The sequence below is a fragment of the Lagopus muta genome, chromosome 4, assembly GCF_023343835.1.
Source record: "Lagopus muta isolate bLagMut1 chromosome 4, bLagMut1 primary, whole genome shotgun sequence".
NCBI lineage: Eukaryota > Metazoa > Chordata > Aves > Galliformes > Phasianidae > Lagopus > Lagopus muta.
Window position 1 is genome coordinate 2,939,519 of NC_064436.1, and position 18,548 is coordinate 2,958,066.

Genomic DNA, 18,548 nt, shown 5'->3' on the forward strand with positions numbered 1-18,548 from the left:
GCCTGGGAATGTGTTTAGTACTAAGGATGCTGACACTCCACGTCTGCAAGCTGTTGAATTCTTATCAGCCACCACAGGGCAAGTGATTGGTTTCAGAGAATGAATGGAGCCCGCTACGTAAGCAAAGTTTACTCACTTGTAGTCTAAAATATCTGAAGTTCTCCCTTGCAAACTGCAAAAAGAAAATGGTTAATAGTACCATTTCATTTCATTACACACATTCAGCATCCGTGGTTCTATATTTAAAGAGACAGAAGTTCTAAATGAGACAATATGCATCTAGAAATGTTCCAGAATACATCTTTCACTTTCTAGTTACAATGTAAATTAAACAGCAAAATCACAAAATACAGGCTCAAACTGTAATCTCAGCTAGCTGTCTTCCAACATTAGAAGAAAAGCTTATCAAATCCAAATTTTCATTTTTTTCTTATAAGACAGTCTTTACTAAAGCTCATGTTATGGAAATGCTGTAAATTACACACTTCTAACAAGCAGTAACTGTAGTAGTTAAATATGCATATACTCAGTAATACAAAAATAAAGTAGCAGTAACAAATTTCCCTGGTTTAATGTAAATACAGTTCATATTACTTGTAAATCCACGTTAAAAGTGAAAGATATTTAATTCTTTACACTCTTGTGAAACCATAAAATAGGACCTAGCAATAGTTTTTCAAATAAAATCACAGTACCTTATATACCCTTTCAAAGAAACAAAGATAGAATAAGTGCATACAGTATACTTATTGCTATAAAAGGTATAAAACCTCTTACCTATTCAGCTTGACTCATCCTTTGTCCTGGTGAATTCCTTAGGTTAATAAAAATAACTTAGTAAAACTGACATTCTCAAAGAATGCTAGCCCATATTCCAGTTTTAAGTACAGTTCACATTTATGTACTTCATTACAAGCCAAATACTGTTTGGAACCGAACCATGCTGTTAGGTTGTTTGCATACGAACTGCTATAAACTTACATGAACCTCACGTTATGGGGAAAAAAAAAAAAGCCCTCTTCTATTTTAAATTCTGTAATGAAAAGTTCTGTGAAGTAAGTGCCTTCCAAAAGTACATTCCATCCGTTTCTAACTCCTGAGGGCCCTCTAGTGCACTGCGCACAAATGAACAGAAGAAATCCCCATTTTTCCAGGGTTTTCTTTTTTCTAAGAAGGCCCTCTGCATTTTGAAATGTCTGACAATCATACGTTCTTGCGGGGAGAAACAAACAGTGGCTTTTAAAATGCTACTAATGTGCTACTAAACAGGAGGGTTTTCTATTTGAGCTTTCCAAAATGAGCACAGCACAGTCACTGTGCAGATAGGAGAGTCGAGGCAGTAAGAAGAGCTTGTGCAGAGCTGAGCAGTGAGGCAGTGGTGAAGCTATGACTTCTGACTCCTTGTCTGGCATAAGCACAAAACAATAAAATGGATATGTTTGCTGCAATTAAACTAATAGGGACATTGCCTGTTCCACAATTAACACCCTAGGGGGGATCAGACTGATTGAAGAATAGACTTATGTTTCACATGGGTCTAATTTGAGTTACAAAGCTTTGTGAGTGGATTTTTTTCACTGACCACCACTTTTCTTAATTCAAAAAGCTCAGGACGAGTCTATCAATAATATCAGCATAAATATGGCTAATCTTGCTTTAAATTGTTTACACTTTAAAAGGGTTGCATGATATGGACCTTCTCAAATCAGCCTTCCATGTTGGAGGGTCCTGCTGAAAGGTGGAATGGTCATTGAAGAGGTGCCAGCTTTGACCAAGAGAGAACATAAATGGGTCCTGTGAACAGCCTCCTGTGTTCCACCTAAGAAAGAAACAAAGTGAGTGCTAAATATCAGCAAGTTATACGGGTAGAATCAGGGCACGGAGCATATTTGCACATACACATAAAGTCTTTCGAAATGCGTAAGACAGGTTTCTCTCTTTAAAGATAAATAATGGGAAGTAAACAGACCATTTAAACAAATCAGCATGAAGGTTGTAACCACTGTACTTCTTTCAACTATCTCAGCATGTTATTATTTTTTTCACCTTGCATTGCTAGTGCATGCTAGATATACTGCAACAGTATATCTGAATGTCCAGTTCCTGCATGCGGACTGTACAATTGCCTGTCCATGGCAATCAAGCAGTTGTGAAACACTGCCTGTTCCAGTTATTAATACTTTTCCTTTGGCGTGGCATTTCTTTTAAATTCTGTAATCTACGCAATCTTCTTACAGGAATTCTTTAAAGATTATCTGGTGGAAATTACAAAGGGATACGGGATTTTTCTTTCCTTCCTGAGTTCCTTTGTAGCCTAGAAGCTAAAATGTGCTGTACCCACTGATGCGCAGTGTTGATCACTGAAGTTTTTTTTTTATGATTGCTGTGACTATGGCCGTAGTATTTTCTTAATTTTTCATGTTCAGGAAAGAGAATTCTATCTTGTTAAGTTTATTGAAATGAACGGTTGCATGTGTTTAACTACATAGGATCCAGGTTGCATGTATTCAGCTACATAGAATTCAATATCTTGTTAACTGCACAGATATTTGCATCTAAATTTCTTTTCTGGATCTTTAAAAGATAACACATTCAGGCATTGTTTATCTCAGTGCCTGTATACAGCTCCAGTGCCCTACTAGATTTCACAAAATGACCAACAAATGGCTATGGGCTCGTTTGGAAAACAAACTTTCCTTTGTGTTTCAGGAAAGATAAAGACACGTTTGTTCTTTGGTAGAATTCTTCTTTCTTGTATAACTAATAACACAAAGATGCAGCAGGGCACAAAAGTGAGCTGAAAGGGTCATTTCTCTGTGTTCACAAAAAGTCTGGAGTATTTTTTTTGGAAGAATAGACTGAACTATGAGAGTTGTCTCCTCCAACACTGACCTCAATTGTTGCACCTATACATAGCTTACAAGTCAGTGTTTATTTCTTGCTGCAAACTATTTTCATGGTATTGCCATCAGTGTCCATTAAAGTCAGCTTCTTCTCATGTCACTTCTTTATATACCAATATTCCACAGCCAGTGTTATCTATTCCTAAGCCTAGGGGCACTGGAATACCAAACCTAATATTGGATTGGATGGAATGGAAAAGGGCCATGGATGGAAGAGGGGAAATTAGGAAGTAGTTTCCAGTTCTTTTCATTCCTAGACACAGAACAGCTGAATTTTTTGAACCTTTTTTGTCTTGTTATAACTGCTGAAACACAGCAGCAGCAGTGTGCTCATTTATAGAAGAAACCAGATCAGTTTGTGTTTGTCACAGGGGCAGATATTCACGTTGAAATGGCTGAGGAATGGTGCAGTGCTGGCTGTGTGGGGCCAATGGGCCTGCAGGAAGAAAAGGAGTCATTATTATAGTTAGCATGGATTTTGGAACGCAGTGCTTGTGCTGGGCTTATGCTGTGTTTTTAAGGCTGTCAACGTGAGCTGGCATCTGGGAACTGTACTTTGAGAGGACAGAGATGTTTGCTTCGTTACTAAACATGCTGACTAATAAGTCTGTGCTTTAATTGCTGCGGGTCAAATCCTTACAGGGCAAACAGCGAGAAAGCTCCGTGATATACGCGTGAAATATTTCCTTTTTACGACTTGATTATTGAACAATGCGGCAGTTTACGGCGGCCGCTCACCTCAACCCGGGTGCATGGACGGATGCCCGCCGCGCGGCCGGGGACAGAGGGCGGAGGCGGGCCGACCCGGGGGGCGGGGCATGGCGGGCGGGAGGCCGGAGCGGCGGGGCGGCCGGTGAGGCGGTGTGGAGGGGTTGGGGTGGGCAGCGGGGCTGCGGGACGGGCGCCTGTCGGGGCCGTTGCTATCGGCCTCCCCACAAGCGGTGTCTGAGCGCTTGGCTTGCGGGAGCCCGGGGAAGCGCAGCCGCGCTCTGCTCGCTCGTGTTCCGCCTAATGGCGGCCTTGGGGCAATGGCAGCCTGCTGCTAGGAGGGCAGAGTCTGGCAGCGTGGTGAGCACGTTTTTCCGTGCTGCGTGCTTAGTGAAAGCGTTGCCTGTCTTTGGAAAGCGTGGTCGTAGGGAAGAGCAGAAACACTCAGCTCATCAGGAAAGGGCTGGGAGAATATGGCCTGTGAGGAGAGACTGAAGGAACTGGGGCTGTTCAGTCTCGGGAAGAGGAGGCTGAGGGGAGACGTTATGGCTCTCTTCAAAACGCCTGAAAGGTGCCTCCAGTGAGAGCAGGGTTGGTCTCTTCTCACAGGTGGCAGGACGAGGGGAAATGGCCTCAAGTTAAGCCAGGGTAAGTTTAGGTTGGATATGAGGAAACACTTCTTTACAGAAAGGGCTGTTAAGCACTGGAATGGGCTCCCCAAGAAGGCAGTTGAGTCTCCATCCCTGGATGTGTTTAAGAACCGTTTGGATGTGGTGCTCAGGGACATGATTTAGCAAAGGGCTGTTAGAGTTAGGGTAGGATGGTCAGGTTGTGGTTGGACTCGATGATCTTTAAGGTCTTTTTCCAAACTGAGTGGTTCTATGAGCAGTGGGCCCGGTGTCACCTGAGCAAGCTGCTGTGTCACCAAGGAGCCAACAGGAGCCTCCTCAAATGAGGATGAAAATATCCATCCTGAATGGGAAATGTAGCATAGGAAAAATGTGCAAATTAGCAGTGTTAGATACAGCTTCTAAGCAAATCAAGTCAGCGTGAGCACTTTCAGATTGTGGCAGTACTGTGGATCCAACTTGCAATGGCTTCTTGCTTACACAGCTGTTTGTAAGGACTGCACCGCTGTGTTACTCTTGCGGAGGGTGAAGGTAATAGTCACAGAATGGCTTGGCTTGGACCTCAGTGCCCACCCTGTCCCTACTCCCTGCTGTGGGCTGGTTGTCCAGGCTGTGCTCAGGCTGCCCAGGGCCTGGTTCACTCTGGCCTTGAGCATCTCCAGGGGTGGGTGTATGGGAACTGCTGAGTCACGGCCTGAACCTCTGATTGATCACCTGAGGCGAGCCATGAGTCAGCCAGAGGAGCACAGGTGAAGGCAATTCAGCTGTGCTTCCTGGCTGCACCCCTCCTAGACCTATTGAAGAGCTGACTACCAATGGGGACGGATCTCTTCTGGAGATCGCCTCTGCTGGTATTTTGTGGGTGAGCCCAGGATAGGGGTAAGCCTACCATTTATTCTCTTTTGTTATCATAGTCTGCTTTGCCTAACTTGTTTATTTTGTGGTTATAACATCCTAATATTCTTTGATTATACAGTGGGGCACTCCAACCTTTTCTGGGCAGCGTGTGCCAGGACCTCACATCCCTCTGTGTGAAGGAACATGGTGGCGTATTCCTGAGGAAACAGTGAAAACAGAGAACACAAACTTTTAGTGAGATAGGCCATTGGAGTTACTGGGATAAAGCCAATGTATACAAACAAAACTATATTTCCTCTGTAGTTCAGAAACCCTGAAATACCTTTCAGCTACTTACTGAAGAACTTCTTTTGGTAACTGTGACAACTGTCTGTGACTTGCAGATACAAGCACTGTGTTCTGACATCCTGGCAACTTCAGCTATAGCCCTGCTGTGCATTTGTTAGCTGTAAGCCATTGGAGGTGTGTAAGCTTATTCATCTGGCAATTACAGGATTGTAGACAACACAAGAGGTTTTTCAGGAGTCCGCTGAAACTCTCAGAACAAGACTAAGGTTATTGACCCGGTACGTGCAAACAAAAGTGCAGTTGACTTAGTGCTGTATGTCAGTACATTATTTGCTCTTGACACTGGATCATAGATTAATTTTAATTTAGAAGGGACCTCTGACAGTCATATAGTTCAACTCCCCACTTAAAGCAGTGCTGTCACTGAAGCTCATCCAGTTGCTCCAGGTCTTGTCCAGCTGAACTTGCTCTTGAACTCATTAAAATGGAGTTGGAAGTTGGCCCTGATGTTTAGCTAAATTTGGAGAGTAAGTACCCAAAACCTTGGAGAGCTGCAGAGTTTTCATCAGACTGAATGGAGCATGCTCCTCCTCAATTAACTGAAATGTGTGGGTTTTGTGTCATAGTTATAGTTCTACAGTTGTGCTATTGTCTTCAATGTGCATTTTTTTATATCCGTTAGATGCCATCTTGCCCTGCGTCACACAGATTTTCTCCTAGTGGATATAAGAATGAAGTATTTTTAATGTGACATTTATATGTAATTAAAAAAATCAAGAAGGATGACAAGCCATTTTGAATTTGAAAGGTTCTTAATATTTTAAGTGAATAATGACTTATTTATACTTATTTATCTAAAAACTGAAGAACTGAACCCTGCACTCAGAGAGATGCAATGTGATCAGCTTTATTTTTATGTCTTTAATAGCATAAAGGCTTTTCTTGTGGAAAAAGCCAGCCTTAGTGCCTTACGTGAAAGGCATTTAACATGCTATGAGTCAGTCCTGATGGCATGAAGCTAGCTGATGTAAGCCTGTATCTATTCTGATTTATTCTTGTGATGTCACAAGGTGTTTCTCAGCCTGCGAGTTCAGTCTTGGAAGAAATCTCAGCCTTATTATATCCACTGACAAAGTGGAAGTTTTCCCAGGCAAAATGTACTTTACAGAATCTTTAAGTATAGTGAAAATCATCTGATGGAGGTTATCTTCTAAATAAGTAAGGAAAGCGAAGAGTAAATGAGAAAAAGAGAACTGAAATACCTGTGCCATTGTACCTTTGCAGTAAGTCTTCTAGATGTCATTTGTGTTTTTTTCAGAAGTATTTAATGAAAAAATGATCTTTCATGGAGAGAAACTAATTGTTAACAGTACTTGTGTGACTGAACTTTTCACTCGCTAATACAACTGATTAAATTCAGCCAGCACTGATGATTCTGCTGAAGCTTAGATAAAAGCACTATCTCAGCAGATGTGGTTCTCAGTGTTCTAAGGACTGCAGAGCAGCTGAGGCTGGAGGGTTAAGCAAGATGAAAGCACATGCTGTGGCTCAGCTCTTCCTTTTTCGCAGAGTACAGTTGCAGCACCCCTTAGCTGATTTGGCAAAATTTCCTCCATCCTTTTTTAGCTTCTTTCCTCCAGGCAGCACTTGGTCCACTACACTGGGGAGTTTCAGACTGCAGTGGGAAGTCATTACAATGAGAATAAGCAGCGTTACATCAACAGCAGGATTGCGTACCTCTATAAATATGTCCCTTTATACTCAGAGTAATTGTTTGTTTTTAACAGTGGAAATCTCTCATTGAAAAAAGGAAGTCTAGAGGATAAACAACCACTAAATTACCTACTGCCACTTAAATATCGTATTGCAGATTACGGTTCCAAGTGCTTTTCCTATTTGTTTCTTACACGTTTGCTTTTCTTGGATAGTTATCTTCAGAGGCACTTTTTCTGTTAAATGCATATCAGAGGTATATGGGACACTTCTGTTGAGTGTAACCTCAAGGTGAATCTCCATCCAAAAGAACAAAAGAAGACGTTGTTATGAGATGAAAAAAATCTGTGGCTATTACTTGTAATTCTATGAAATGAAAGAAGAAACTGTTGAGGCAGCTTGTCCTGCTACTCAAAGGGAAAGATGAACCTTTATTCCTGCTTTATGCCAACTAGAGCAATTCTTGTGGCTTGCTAATAGTCTATGTGAAGCTCACTATGGCAATCTGTTGAATCTCTGTGCCTATTCGTGACCTGTAGGCAGCGAGGTTGCAATTTGCTCTAGCTTCTAGTAATAGTTTTATCTAATGTTCAAATCCCTGCTTTTTTACACACCTGTGTGACCAGTTTGCCTGCAGGAGTAAGAATGTTACAATTCAGTGTCTCCCTAGGCAGCAAGTTTTCCCCTTACTCACAGATTCGAATCTTCTGCACTCATGGCATCGTGTTTTCAGCCTCAATTTCTGTGAAGTTACAAAGTGCGCCGATTATTGCGTGCATCTGTTCTTAATTGGCCTGTGATTACAGTTGTGTGGCATGGGATTCCATCGTATAGTTCCCTGTTCTTGCAGACTTCTCAGAGAGAAATGTTAGTGTCCTTTGAATTGCAGGTTTCTGAACTAGAATGGTATTTTTTATACTCACATATTTAATTCTGCTCTCTGATTTCAGAACCTTTCAAGACCTGCAGCACAAAAGAAAAGCTCTACAAAAAGAGACACCTTCAGAGCAAAAATGAGCTTTGAGAGAGCCTACAATGCCTTTAACATCAGCAATAGCACAGATCTAGCTATTGGATTTACCTCTTCCACAGTAGCTGTTCTTCTATTTGGGACAAATTTTGTGCCAGTTAAAAAATATGATACTGGTGACGGTAAACTTACCTACATTTTTACTTTTATTACTTTTGCTAGTAGGAATAATATTTCACCTGCAAATGTGAATGTTTCTATAGATACATTTATAAGTATCAATACAGCCTGGTTCAAACTTTCTTTCTGATGTTAGAGTAGATGTAGAGCATCTTTCATCTACATCTTTCTGATGTAGAGCAGTAATGCATTAGTTCAGGATGCAGTAAATCTCTTTTTAACAGTAATGATGATTTCATGAGCATCTTCCAGCAGAATGTGAAGTGTCCCCAGCATGGTAAAAGTAAGGACTCTCAAGTACATACATTTATATATGCATATTTTATATACATATAAATATATATTTATAATAACACTGTAAAAGGCTTTCGGAGTGTTGCCCTTTGGTTGTGGACCTGAGACCAATCAGAATATTTTTATACTTATAGTTAGTAATGCTAATAAGAGGAAACATCATTTCTATTTTCTTATAATTTCCTTAGAATGTTATCACTTTAATGATACTGGTTTCATGTTGTATTTGCACGTTTATGTGAAGCATAGTCAATAACCAGCCCCCAGAGAAACGTATCTACAACTGTGTCCTTTTAATATCATTATGTGTATTACAGGCTTCTTTTTTTTGTACCAAATGCAGTCCTAGAAAGACAAGGATAGTTTAAAGTAAAAGCCTTAGCTGGCATGAAGTTAAACAGTCTGCTTAGTTGCCCCTTCAGTGAAGGTTGATTTGTCCAAACTTTGTCATCCTCAGTGTATTAATGAGCTGGGCCCTGAAGGAGTTTTGTCTTGCTACTGCAGTGGTGGGAGAAGCTTTCAGTAACTTAATATCCTCTTTGTCAGAAAGCTATCAGAACTTTCATGCATTTGGGGATTGGGCCTGTGTAAACATTGCCCACCAATTTATTTTATTCTATTTTTTTTAATAGAGTGCATAGCACAGAATAGATTGACAGAGAGTGACCAGGTTTCATTTTTTTCGTGTACTATCTAAGCTAAAAGAGTACGTTCAGAGGCAAGAGACTCACGCTTGCCATGTTCTGCCATTTCTCTCTTGTGCACATTTGCTTTTTCCATAGGAATGTTCTTCCAATGGATTCTCTGTGCTTCCATATGGATAGTTTCTTTGGTGGTCAATTTAATCCAGAATTGCCCCCGCTTTTGGCCTTTGGCTATGGTAGGAGGCTTCCTGTGGGCTACAGGTAAGTGTTCCAGTCCTTGAGAAACAAAGTAATCCTAACTCATCACAAAAACAGCAATGAAACCATTTCCCTATATGAGGTAATGGTTTGGCTTTTCTAGTCCTGCTATTAATGGAGCTTTACTTTTGGAGCAAGTATAATTGTGAATAGTAATACTGCATATGCTGGGTGGAGCTACTTAATGCCTCCAGCTTTTTATTTGATAAGCAGCAAATTCACACCAAAAATAACTTTTAAAATGATGTTGAGGGAAAGTCTGTGATTTCAATGTATTTCTTTTTTAAAAAGTGCTGTTGCTACCAACCTGTAATTGCCTCAATTGCATCCCCTTCTGAACATTCTCAGACTAAACTGAATCTCAAATCTCAAACTAAGATATGCAAGACCACAGTCTGGTTTAGAATTGATTTCAATTTTGGTGTTGTGGGTCATTGATTTTTATTTATTTATTTTTTCTTTCTTTTTCAGGCAACATCACAGTTGTTCCTATTATTAAAACCATAGGCTTAGCTCTTGGTCTTTTGATATGGGCTTCTTTCAATTTGCTGACAGGCTGGGCAAGTTCCAGGTAAGCATTTTAAATCATACGTTACTGATGTTTATCTTTCCTTGTTAACAGCTGGAGTGTAAGCACCACTGCCAATAAAAAGGATACTTAAAAGATCTTTTCTTTCAATGTGGAAAGTAGTCAGATGAATTATTTTATCTTTTTTTTGTTTCCTTTGCCTCAATAGCAAGAAAATGCCCAGTCATGTTTATTAACATAATTGAGTAAATAAATAATGTGGGTTTTTTACATAAAACTAGAGCACTTTCTTCTGCAGCATGGATTGATAAAACAATTCAAATTAACTTTGACTTTTAAATACCCAGATTTAAAAAAAAAAATCAATTTCAATTAAGTTAAAGATTACTCTTGAATAAACGCAAATTTTTGCAAGCCAACTGAAGCATCGATCCAATATTTCTAATGTAAACTTCAGCTGAATTATTTCTGTGTATAAAGATCTTCGAGACTAGATGATAGTATTTGGTGTGCAATCAGAGCAGCTAAGAATAAATAGTTAAATATTTCAGGTTTGGATGGTTTGGAATTGACCCAGAAGAGGTAGCGAGACCAGTCTTAAATTATATTGGAGCCGGACTTTCGCTGTTAAGGTAAAAAGTAATGATTAATTTTTGTAACATTAAAAACGTATTTTAGAACCACGGGAAAAATGCAACCAGCAGGCAAATGGATTGAACTATTTTTTGCAAAGTGATTTACCACGAAATTTTTGGGTTGTCCATACCTGTTTTCTTTTTGTTTCCATGCCTAGATTTCAGAACAGAAACGTATTTTTATGCTGGTAGACGTGGTCAAGACAGATGTGTGGTGCACTCACTATAGCAGCTCCCTGTCTACTTTCCCTCCAGCAACTGCCAAACAGTGGCTTCCTTTGGGACCTTTGGAAGGACTTCTCATTTTATTATTAGTTTATTATTTGTTCATGTTTTGAGCTAAACATAGAATAACGATGGTCTTTGTTAGGTAGCAGTTGTCTCTGCTTTCCAGCTGATTGGCCAGGGAGGTTTTTCCAGGAGCAGAAGGGCAGCCCTGAATGCAGTAGGCTTGCCATAGGCATGCTAAGCAATAGATGCACAAAATACTCCCCAAAAAATGCACAAAAGAAGAGAGTTAAGAACATGGGGGAAGTGGAGACCATCCTTGATTGCTGTGACTTTTTACCCATTAGCAGTGCATGGTTTTGAGAGGTTTTCACTGAACGTAGCAGTGCTACTATTTCTGCCTGATAAATTCATTCAGCTCACCAGCTGCTTCCTGCCTGTTCCTGAGATATGAGGAAAAAGTGATCAACAAGGGAAAAGATCCTTAGTAGACTTGTTTTCCTGGCAAGCTGCACAAAGCATATGCATATTGTTCTGTAGAGCTCAGAAGCATGTGTTTCATTTTAGCCTCCTGGGTGGGACCTGTGCATATTTACCTAGTCCCTCTGGAGGAAGCTGGCATCTTTTTGTGTCTCTCCATATGGCTTCAGCGGGAGATAAATCACTCCTCAAATGGAGGCTTTGTGTTTATGGCTACGAGAAAGAATTTGTAGAACATCAAATTATCTTGCTGAAAAATAATTAAAAAAAAAAAAACAATCCAGAACCAGACTTACCTGATTTCTGAGAGCTGGGGGTAAATTAGAAATGTTCCCCTTTCTTCTTTCTTTCAATCAGTCAGTGCATTGGAGCACCACTAAGCAATACCCCTTCCCCTCCTGCACATGCATGAGACCCTGCAGGAGCAGTGTTCTCCCAGTTGCACGTGATAGAAGACTCAGAAAGACTTAATTTCCCTTGGGAACAAATCCAGTTCTGTGCAGGTTGAAGTTTTTCCATATAGAATTTCTGTGCAGATGTTTGACCATGTGTGGTGCTGTGCCAAAGGGACTGTTATCTACCACAGCTAATATTAGCATGTATCTGTAACCACACCACAGAAAGGAGGCATTTCAATAGCATTACATAGAAGAGAGAACATTAAAGACTAAAACAAGATCAATCTGGTTTACTTCTGCTGAGGTGGTTTGTTAAAACTATCCAAAGCAATTGCATTTAAAAAATGTATTGAATTGAGTCTGGGATAGTAGTGGCAATAAACTAGCATGCTTCCAAATACACCTTTTGTTTCTGGACACTAAACGTTATATCCTTGTGATCTGACTTGTAGTAATCATTGGTATGTTTTTCTTTTCTGAGTGCTGTCATATTTTTTTTTATCAAAACTGAAGTCCAAACATCTTCAGCTTCATTAGAAAGCACACCATTACTGAGAGAATCTGTAAGTACTCTATAGTTGTTACTTCACAGCAGTGAAAATATGTAACCATTTAAAAACAACAGCAAAAAACTGCATGAATGTTAACAAATCTTGTTAAAGTTCGTGGTAAACTACATAAAACTGTATAAATATGCATTGATTATATTTTATTTGTTTATTCAGTCAAACGTGAGCAACAGAAAAGGCTTTCCCAAATGTTCTTTCTCAGCTTTATTACTTACAAGTACTTATTGCAGAGTTGCAGACAGAGTGTATTTCTTCCCTCTCTGAGAAGAGGAAGCTATTTTAATAGAGACTTAACTATAATAGCAGGAGAATGCTTAGTGGGAAGGTAACTGAGTGCTTAAGTGTTCTCCTAGATTTTTGCCACGTTACAGAACCAGTCCCTGATCCACAGCACAGGACAAATTTTGGAAGGCAGACCTGCATTTGGATTTTAAAAATGCTTGTGAGTGCTTTGTAACATAGGAAAGCCAAAATCCATAGGCAATCATTTACAGACTTGGAGATGGATCCAATTATTACTGTTAGGTTTGTTCTTTTTTTTTTTTTTCCTGAAATGATTTTTCTTTATTCAAAGTGTTTGTGTAAATTCCTCTTCTTTTTCCTTCCATTATCATCTTCTTAGAGCAGAATTGCTGTATTAATATGATGTCTGAGATGCTGTTTTCTTTTTAAAGGGAAAAAAGCAGGACTGAGTAAAAACTCTACTTTTTCTACAGTCTGTTAATGCTTCTGAAGACACGTCTGATGTCTCATGGGTGACCAATCTTTCTCCAGTAAAAAAAAGATTTGTGTAAGTCGTTAACAGAGAAAGTAATTAAACACACAATAAGAACATAATTTGTTAATTTGTTTTGCAGGCATAGTCATGCTCTAACAAACAGTACACATGTCTGTATGTGAATAGCTAAGCTAGTTGGATAATTTTCTACTACGTTCAGTGTGTTTTACCCTACCAAAGAACAACATTTGCAGAGTAAACATCAACAGCAATTAAGTAATTACAGAGCTGGTTTATATCATGTTGTTGATTGGCACCCAGCATAGAAGGATTCCATGCTTCCGGGTGTGGTTTCCAGATGAAAACACCTGCAAGAAGCATGGCACCATGGTAACTAAACAGCAGAAATGGTCCAAGGTGGAATTGGTAGCTAGCAAGGGGACTGCTGACAGCTGAGGCCCCCGTCATCTGGAAGTAGAGAAGGGGTGCATTATCCTTGAAATCTTTGTGTGGAAAACATTGGCTGCAAAGTGAAGCTGAGAGTGGGCACATTTTAACTATATCTTTTGTTTTCTCCTAGCTTCACTTCTAAAGAAATATTGCTTGGTTGATGTGGTTAATACTGGTTGCAGGTTCTGGACACAAGAGTTGTCTGTATTACTTGGCCATGAGGTGCAGGAAAACTAAATAACTGTTTTGAACAAGTTCTGCTTAAAAAAAAAAATGATGTGCTAACATACCATTTTTATGGTACTGCTGGCAATTTTCTTAGATGTTTCAGGTGTGTTACTTCCCTAATTAACACCAGGCTGTTTTCTTTTTCCTGATTTTTGCTCTTTTTAAAGAGGATGTAGCCTAGCTGTCGTAGCTGGAGTACTCTACGGTTCCAGTTTTGTACCAGTACTTTATATCAAGGACCATGGAAGAAGAAATGGAACGATATATGCAAGAGCAAGTCAATTTGGTAAAGGCTAATAAGGCCCTTCTGCTTTATGACATTATTACACAGCAGTCTTCTGCTTTCATAAAGGCACAGGATGAAACTGTACTGCTGGAAGTGCAGTGACAAAACACAAGTTCTACACCACCTTACGTGTTATCAAGTTTGTTGCCATCTAAATGCTAGAGCTCCCTTTTTCCCAGAGGTGACTTACATTAAAGGAACAGTGAGGAACAACCCAGAAGATACCATGCTTATCTCACTTCACATCTTACCAAATGTAGCTAACATTTTCAAAGTACCAGGTTCGTATGCCAGGAACATGAGGGACAAGAGCTCACTCAGCTGCCAAGTTAGTGCACTAGTAATGGGAAAGAAGACAGAACATAATTAATGAGCAGAAGAGATGTACAGAAGTTAAGTAATTAACGTCGTATTGCTTTTTAAATGGAAGGCTTTTGTTGAAGTGTAACAATGAACTTCATGTATTCCCAAACTAGACACAATGTGTTATTATTGTAGTTGCCTTTTCTGATGAGGACTTGCAGGTGGGAGGAGATGGAAATTACCTTGCTACATGCTTCAGCTTAACCAACTTGGGAATGTTTTATGTAGCACCTACCCAATCTGTAAAGGATTGTTGTTAGTGATTAGAGTGATCAAAATTGTGATGCATTCTTCAAGATAAGAAAGAAAGAAAGAAAAAAAAAAGGCCATGTTTATCTTCCCTGGTATCAGTTGGTGTGCAGTTATCTGTGCAGTCACATGGGCAGTTTTAAATGTATGACATGAAACGAAATGACTATCTACAGGAGTGCAAATGTAGATGGTTAAGAGAGGATGTGGTTATGTAAAACAACTCCCCATCAATTTGTGGCCTCATTTAAGGGTTTTCTCAAGTTTTTTATAAATTAATTCAGTTGCTTGACTAACAGAGTTACAAAAAATAACTCACAGGAATGCATAAAGGCTTGTGATAAATGCTGAAGTCAGTGCAACATTTAATTCATGTTTAAGAGGATGTGTATGACTAACCAAATCTATCCACAGTCAGACCGTTACATTACTCATAACCACAATTTGAACCTGAGTTGTTAGCAGTAGCATTTTATGTATTTTTGTCTGTAGGAATAGAATCAGTTAAATAAATGTAGTTAAAATTAACAGCTGGTATTTTAGGCTAATAGCAATTTCTCAATTTCTCTCTCAGACTTAGATTATGTTTTTGCACACTTCAGTGGAATATTTCTTACAAGTACCATCTACTTTTTGATCTACTGTGCGGTCAGGAAAAACAAACCTAATGTTTATCCCCAAGCCATACTACCAGGTATGTCGTACTGTTCAATTAGTAGCTAATGACTGTTAGTTCTTTGTACTTCTTTGCAGTGACTACTTCAGTCTGTGTACTGGAGCTGTAGTTAGCCTTTGAAGTTTTACATTTGACTTTGGTTTGAAAGATACTCCTATTAGGTTAATTAAAGTTAGGACAAAACCTTAATTTTGCTCTGATCTGGAAAGTGACATTGCAAGTGGTGGATTTTCAAAAACTAACTCTGCCTTAGAGGATAACACACTGCCCAGGAAAGCTTGAACTTCAGTGATAATTTGCTACTTCAGTTGAGGTGGCTGATTTTATCCCTTGAGCTTTGGTCTGGGTTATCAGAGCTAGCTTGTTAGAGTAGTTACTGTGCTAAAATGTTCAGTTTTGCTATTATGCTGTAAATACAGATGTTTCACAAATGGCAGTCTGTACTTCTCTGTACATGTTTTTGATCTGAATTTATTTTTCCAGGGTTTGTTTCTGGTTTGCTTTGGGCTGTAGCCAATTGCTGCTGGTTCATCGCCAATCACTATCTCAGTGCTGTGGTCAGCTTTCCAATAATTACTGCAGTAAGTATATAACGACAAAATCTCTGACTAGAATTGAAGTGAAAGTTCTTTTCCTGCTGTTTGTGGAATTAAGGTGAAATTTTGGCACACCTAGGGCTTTTTTTTGCCTCTCTTGCTTGTCTGTGCTAGCCTTTGTTTTATTGGAAACTTTCATGACTATGACAAGCACCATTTTGGCCAGTGAAAAGTGGAGGAGTTGAAAGTAAGTGGAGCTGAAAGTCCAATTTGAAGTGGAGGAGTTGAAAGTAAGAGACTTCAAACTGTGTTGAAGCCAGTGCTCTGGAAACATAACTGTATCAATATGAAACAGTGAACTGAGGTGATCAAAGGCAGAGAAGTTACATTCTTTCATCTCACCAAGTATATATTGCTCTGGATTTTTTTCTGTTGTTTTGCTTAATTCAGTCAAGTATTTTTTTACCACAGTTCCTGAACACATTTAACAGCATTTGAATTGCTGAAAATAATTTTCTAGGTAGGGACCTAGGTATAAATAAATAATTATACCTAGGTAGGGAAAATGGCTGTTGGATTCCTGCTTATGATGCTGTACCTTTCAAACTGTTAACATCCAGAAGTTGCAAAAATTCCATCACTGTGTACAAATTTGCTGTTACTCTCTCAGGAGTCTACTGAATGGTACTGCAAAGCTGGATAACTTCTGGCAAATTGAAGTTTATAAGTATCAAAATCAATGTTCTGCTGAACAGCTCTATTTTGAAGAGGAAAAAAAAATACTAATGAAACAATAGGGATTAAAGTTTGCTTCAAGATGCAGTTAGTCAAAATGAACTCTGCAGTATGCAATGAAAAAAAACTTGGAATCATTCTAATTACAAACTGAAGGATTAGTGGAAAGCAGCTTTAGTAACTTTGGTTATCAGCATGCGTAAAGGGCAAGGATATAAAATCACTAAATGAAACATTTTAAAGACAGCACTGATGAGAAGCTGCCTGTCTTTCACTGCAGTTTTGGAACTGCTCCTTTACTTCACTCTGGAGGGAATTTCAGTTATTCACCACGTCCCTTTCACAATTTGTCTCATTTAAAAAATGCATTCCTCTGGCAATGTAAGTTATCTAGACAGTGAAATAGCACCTTAGTTATTATGTAAATAATACTTTGCAATTTCACTCAGAAATAGCATGTGCAAACACACTCAGCATTAGGTACTGTTGTCTCCTGGTATAAATTTTTGTCCTATTGAGTTTACTTAAGACAGGGAGAGGAAGATGACTGTCTAAATATCTGTCAGGTGCTTCGGAGAGCAGCTGTAACGGGAAGCATTTGCAGAGAGTTTCAGACATTTTCTTATCAGACGTGAGAATTCAGGTCATTGCACACAGAGGAGATAAACTGTATTACCAGGAACGTCTGGAAAACATCATTGTGTGCCACTGTTTGCTGTTAGCTAGGAAACCTGGAAGACAACATCACAGACAAAACACTAGTTTTCCTGACCTGTCTTAACAGTCTGGCTTTGTGCTTTGTCCAGATCCCTGAAATACAGGAAATAACCTTAATTTTCCAGTGTCTTGATATCATACCGAGTGATAAAATCAAACTTTGTTGGACAGGTTAGTCGCAGTAGAATAGAATATCCTTGATGGCTGCCAAAAAAAACCCTGAATAATCCTCTGAAATGTGGTGATAGATGAAAGTCTGTAGTTTGGACATACTATTTGGAGACTCTAAAAGAACATGTAATAGCTAGTGCAGACTCCACAGTGTAATTCAGAAAGAAATTATGCCCTCTGTAAAAACAGTCTTTTACTTCTTTACCCCTTCTTGATTATTTATTGTATCTTACCTCCTAGGGTAAGGTACAATCACTTTGGTGATGGTAATGCTTTTTCCATGAATGCTGTAATAATACAGGATGGAAATGCATAAACTTGCTATCCAATTGAAATGCAAGCACCCTTAAAACAATAATGAGAATGTGGCACGTTTTAATGAAATGCTGTAATGTACAAATGAATCTTATTCTTCAGGGTCCTGGCCTTATTGCTGCAATGTGGGGAGTCCTTGTATTTAAAGAAATCAAGGTAATCTTAGTAGGCCTTTTACCTAGTCTCTCTTGTGGTTGTGTGTAGCTTATAGAGCAGCATTACTTGATAAACAGCTGTCTCTCTTCAATTTCTCCACCTTACAAGTATTGCATTATGAAGCTGACAGTCGGGTCGTGCAGTAATAAGTTTTCCAGGAAAAATTAAGAACTCTGAACAAGGGAATGAAGATTGGAATTCCAGAGCTATGAGCAGCGGGGGGGTAAATAAAAGCTGTAGCATTGTCAAGAAATGGGATGCCAAGCATAACCTTTATTTGAGCCAGTTCTTTCAGTGGGAGCAGGGAATTTAGCAGTTGTCCAAAGATCACATGGACTAATAAACCAGGATCAAATCCTCCAAAGGACCAAGCAGTGAGCGTCCTTCTGATGGGCAATACAGAGATCCTTAAACTGATATGCACAGAACAGGCTAAGTTACTAGATGTTAACATAACACGGCTGAAATGATTTTTCTAATGGAATTTGAAGCATAGCAGTGTAGCCTAAGATTTCCTTAGCTATTCTGTACAAGATTCATAGTGTGTGTAATTTGCCATTACGGATGAGATTAGCTTTTCATGCAATGGATAGATTTGTTTTGTAACATTAAACCCTATTTTTTTAGGGTGTTTTTTTGTTTTGTTTTGTTTGTGTTTTTTTTG

At 39.2% G+C, this 18,548-nt stretch overlaps 1 protein-coding gene across 13 annotated transcripts in view; it reads left to right on the plus strand.

The window, feature by feature from the left end:
• The first annotated feature begins 2 nt into the window (after positions 1 to 2).
• The window catches only part of TMEM144 (transmembrane protein 144), a 35,882-nt gene continuing 17,336 nt past the window's right edge, over positions 3 to 18,548 (plus strand). For 4 of the 13 annotated variants that reach the window (XM_048941388.1, XM_048941387.1, XM_048941386.1 and 1 more), the window contains exons 1-11: positions 5,217 to 5,664; positions 8,050 to 8,251; positions 9,326 to 9,448; positions 9,917 to 10,016; positions 10,526 to 10,606; positions 12,197 to 12,278; positions 13,001 to 13,074; positions 13,848 to 13,966; positions 15,153 to 15,272; positions 15,738 to 15,835; positions 17,831 to 17,884. In XM_048941388.1, coding sequence (XP_048797345.1) covers positions 8,113 to 8,251; positions 9,326 to 9,448; positions 9,917 to 10,016; positions 10,526 to 10,606; positions 12,197 to 12,278; positions 13,001 to 13,074; positions 13,848 to 13,966; positions 15,153 to 15,272; positions 15,738 to 15,835; positions 17,831 to 17,884 — 990 coding nt within the window. In that variant the 5' untranslated portion in view covers positions 5,217 to 5,664; positions 8,050 to 8,112. Of the gene's footprint in view, positions 118 to 1,679; positions 1,836 to 3,699; positions 3,757 to 3,792; positions 5,120 to 5,139; positions 5,665 to 8,049; positions 8,252 to 9,325; positions 9,449 to 9,916; positions 10,017 to 10,525; positions 10,607 to 12,196; positions 12,279 to 13,000; positions 13,075 to 13,847; positions 13,967 to 15,152; positions 15,273 to 15,737; positions 15,836 to 17,830; positions 17,885 to 18,548 lie in introns of those variants that run through there. The other 9 variants (XM_048941393.1, XM_048941385.1, XM_048941390.1 and 6 more) reach the window with 9 other exon arrangements.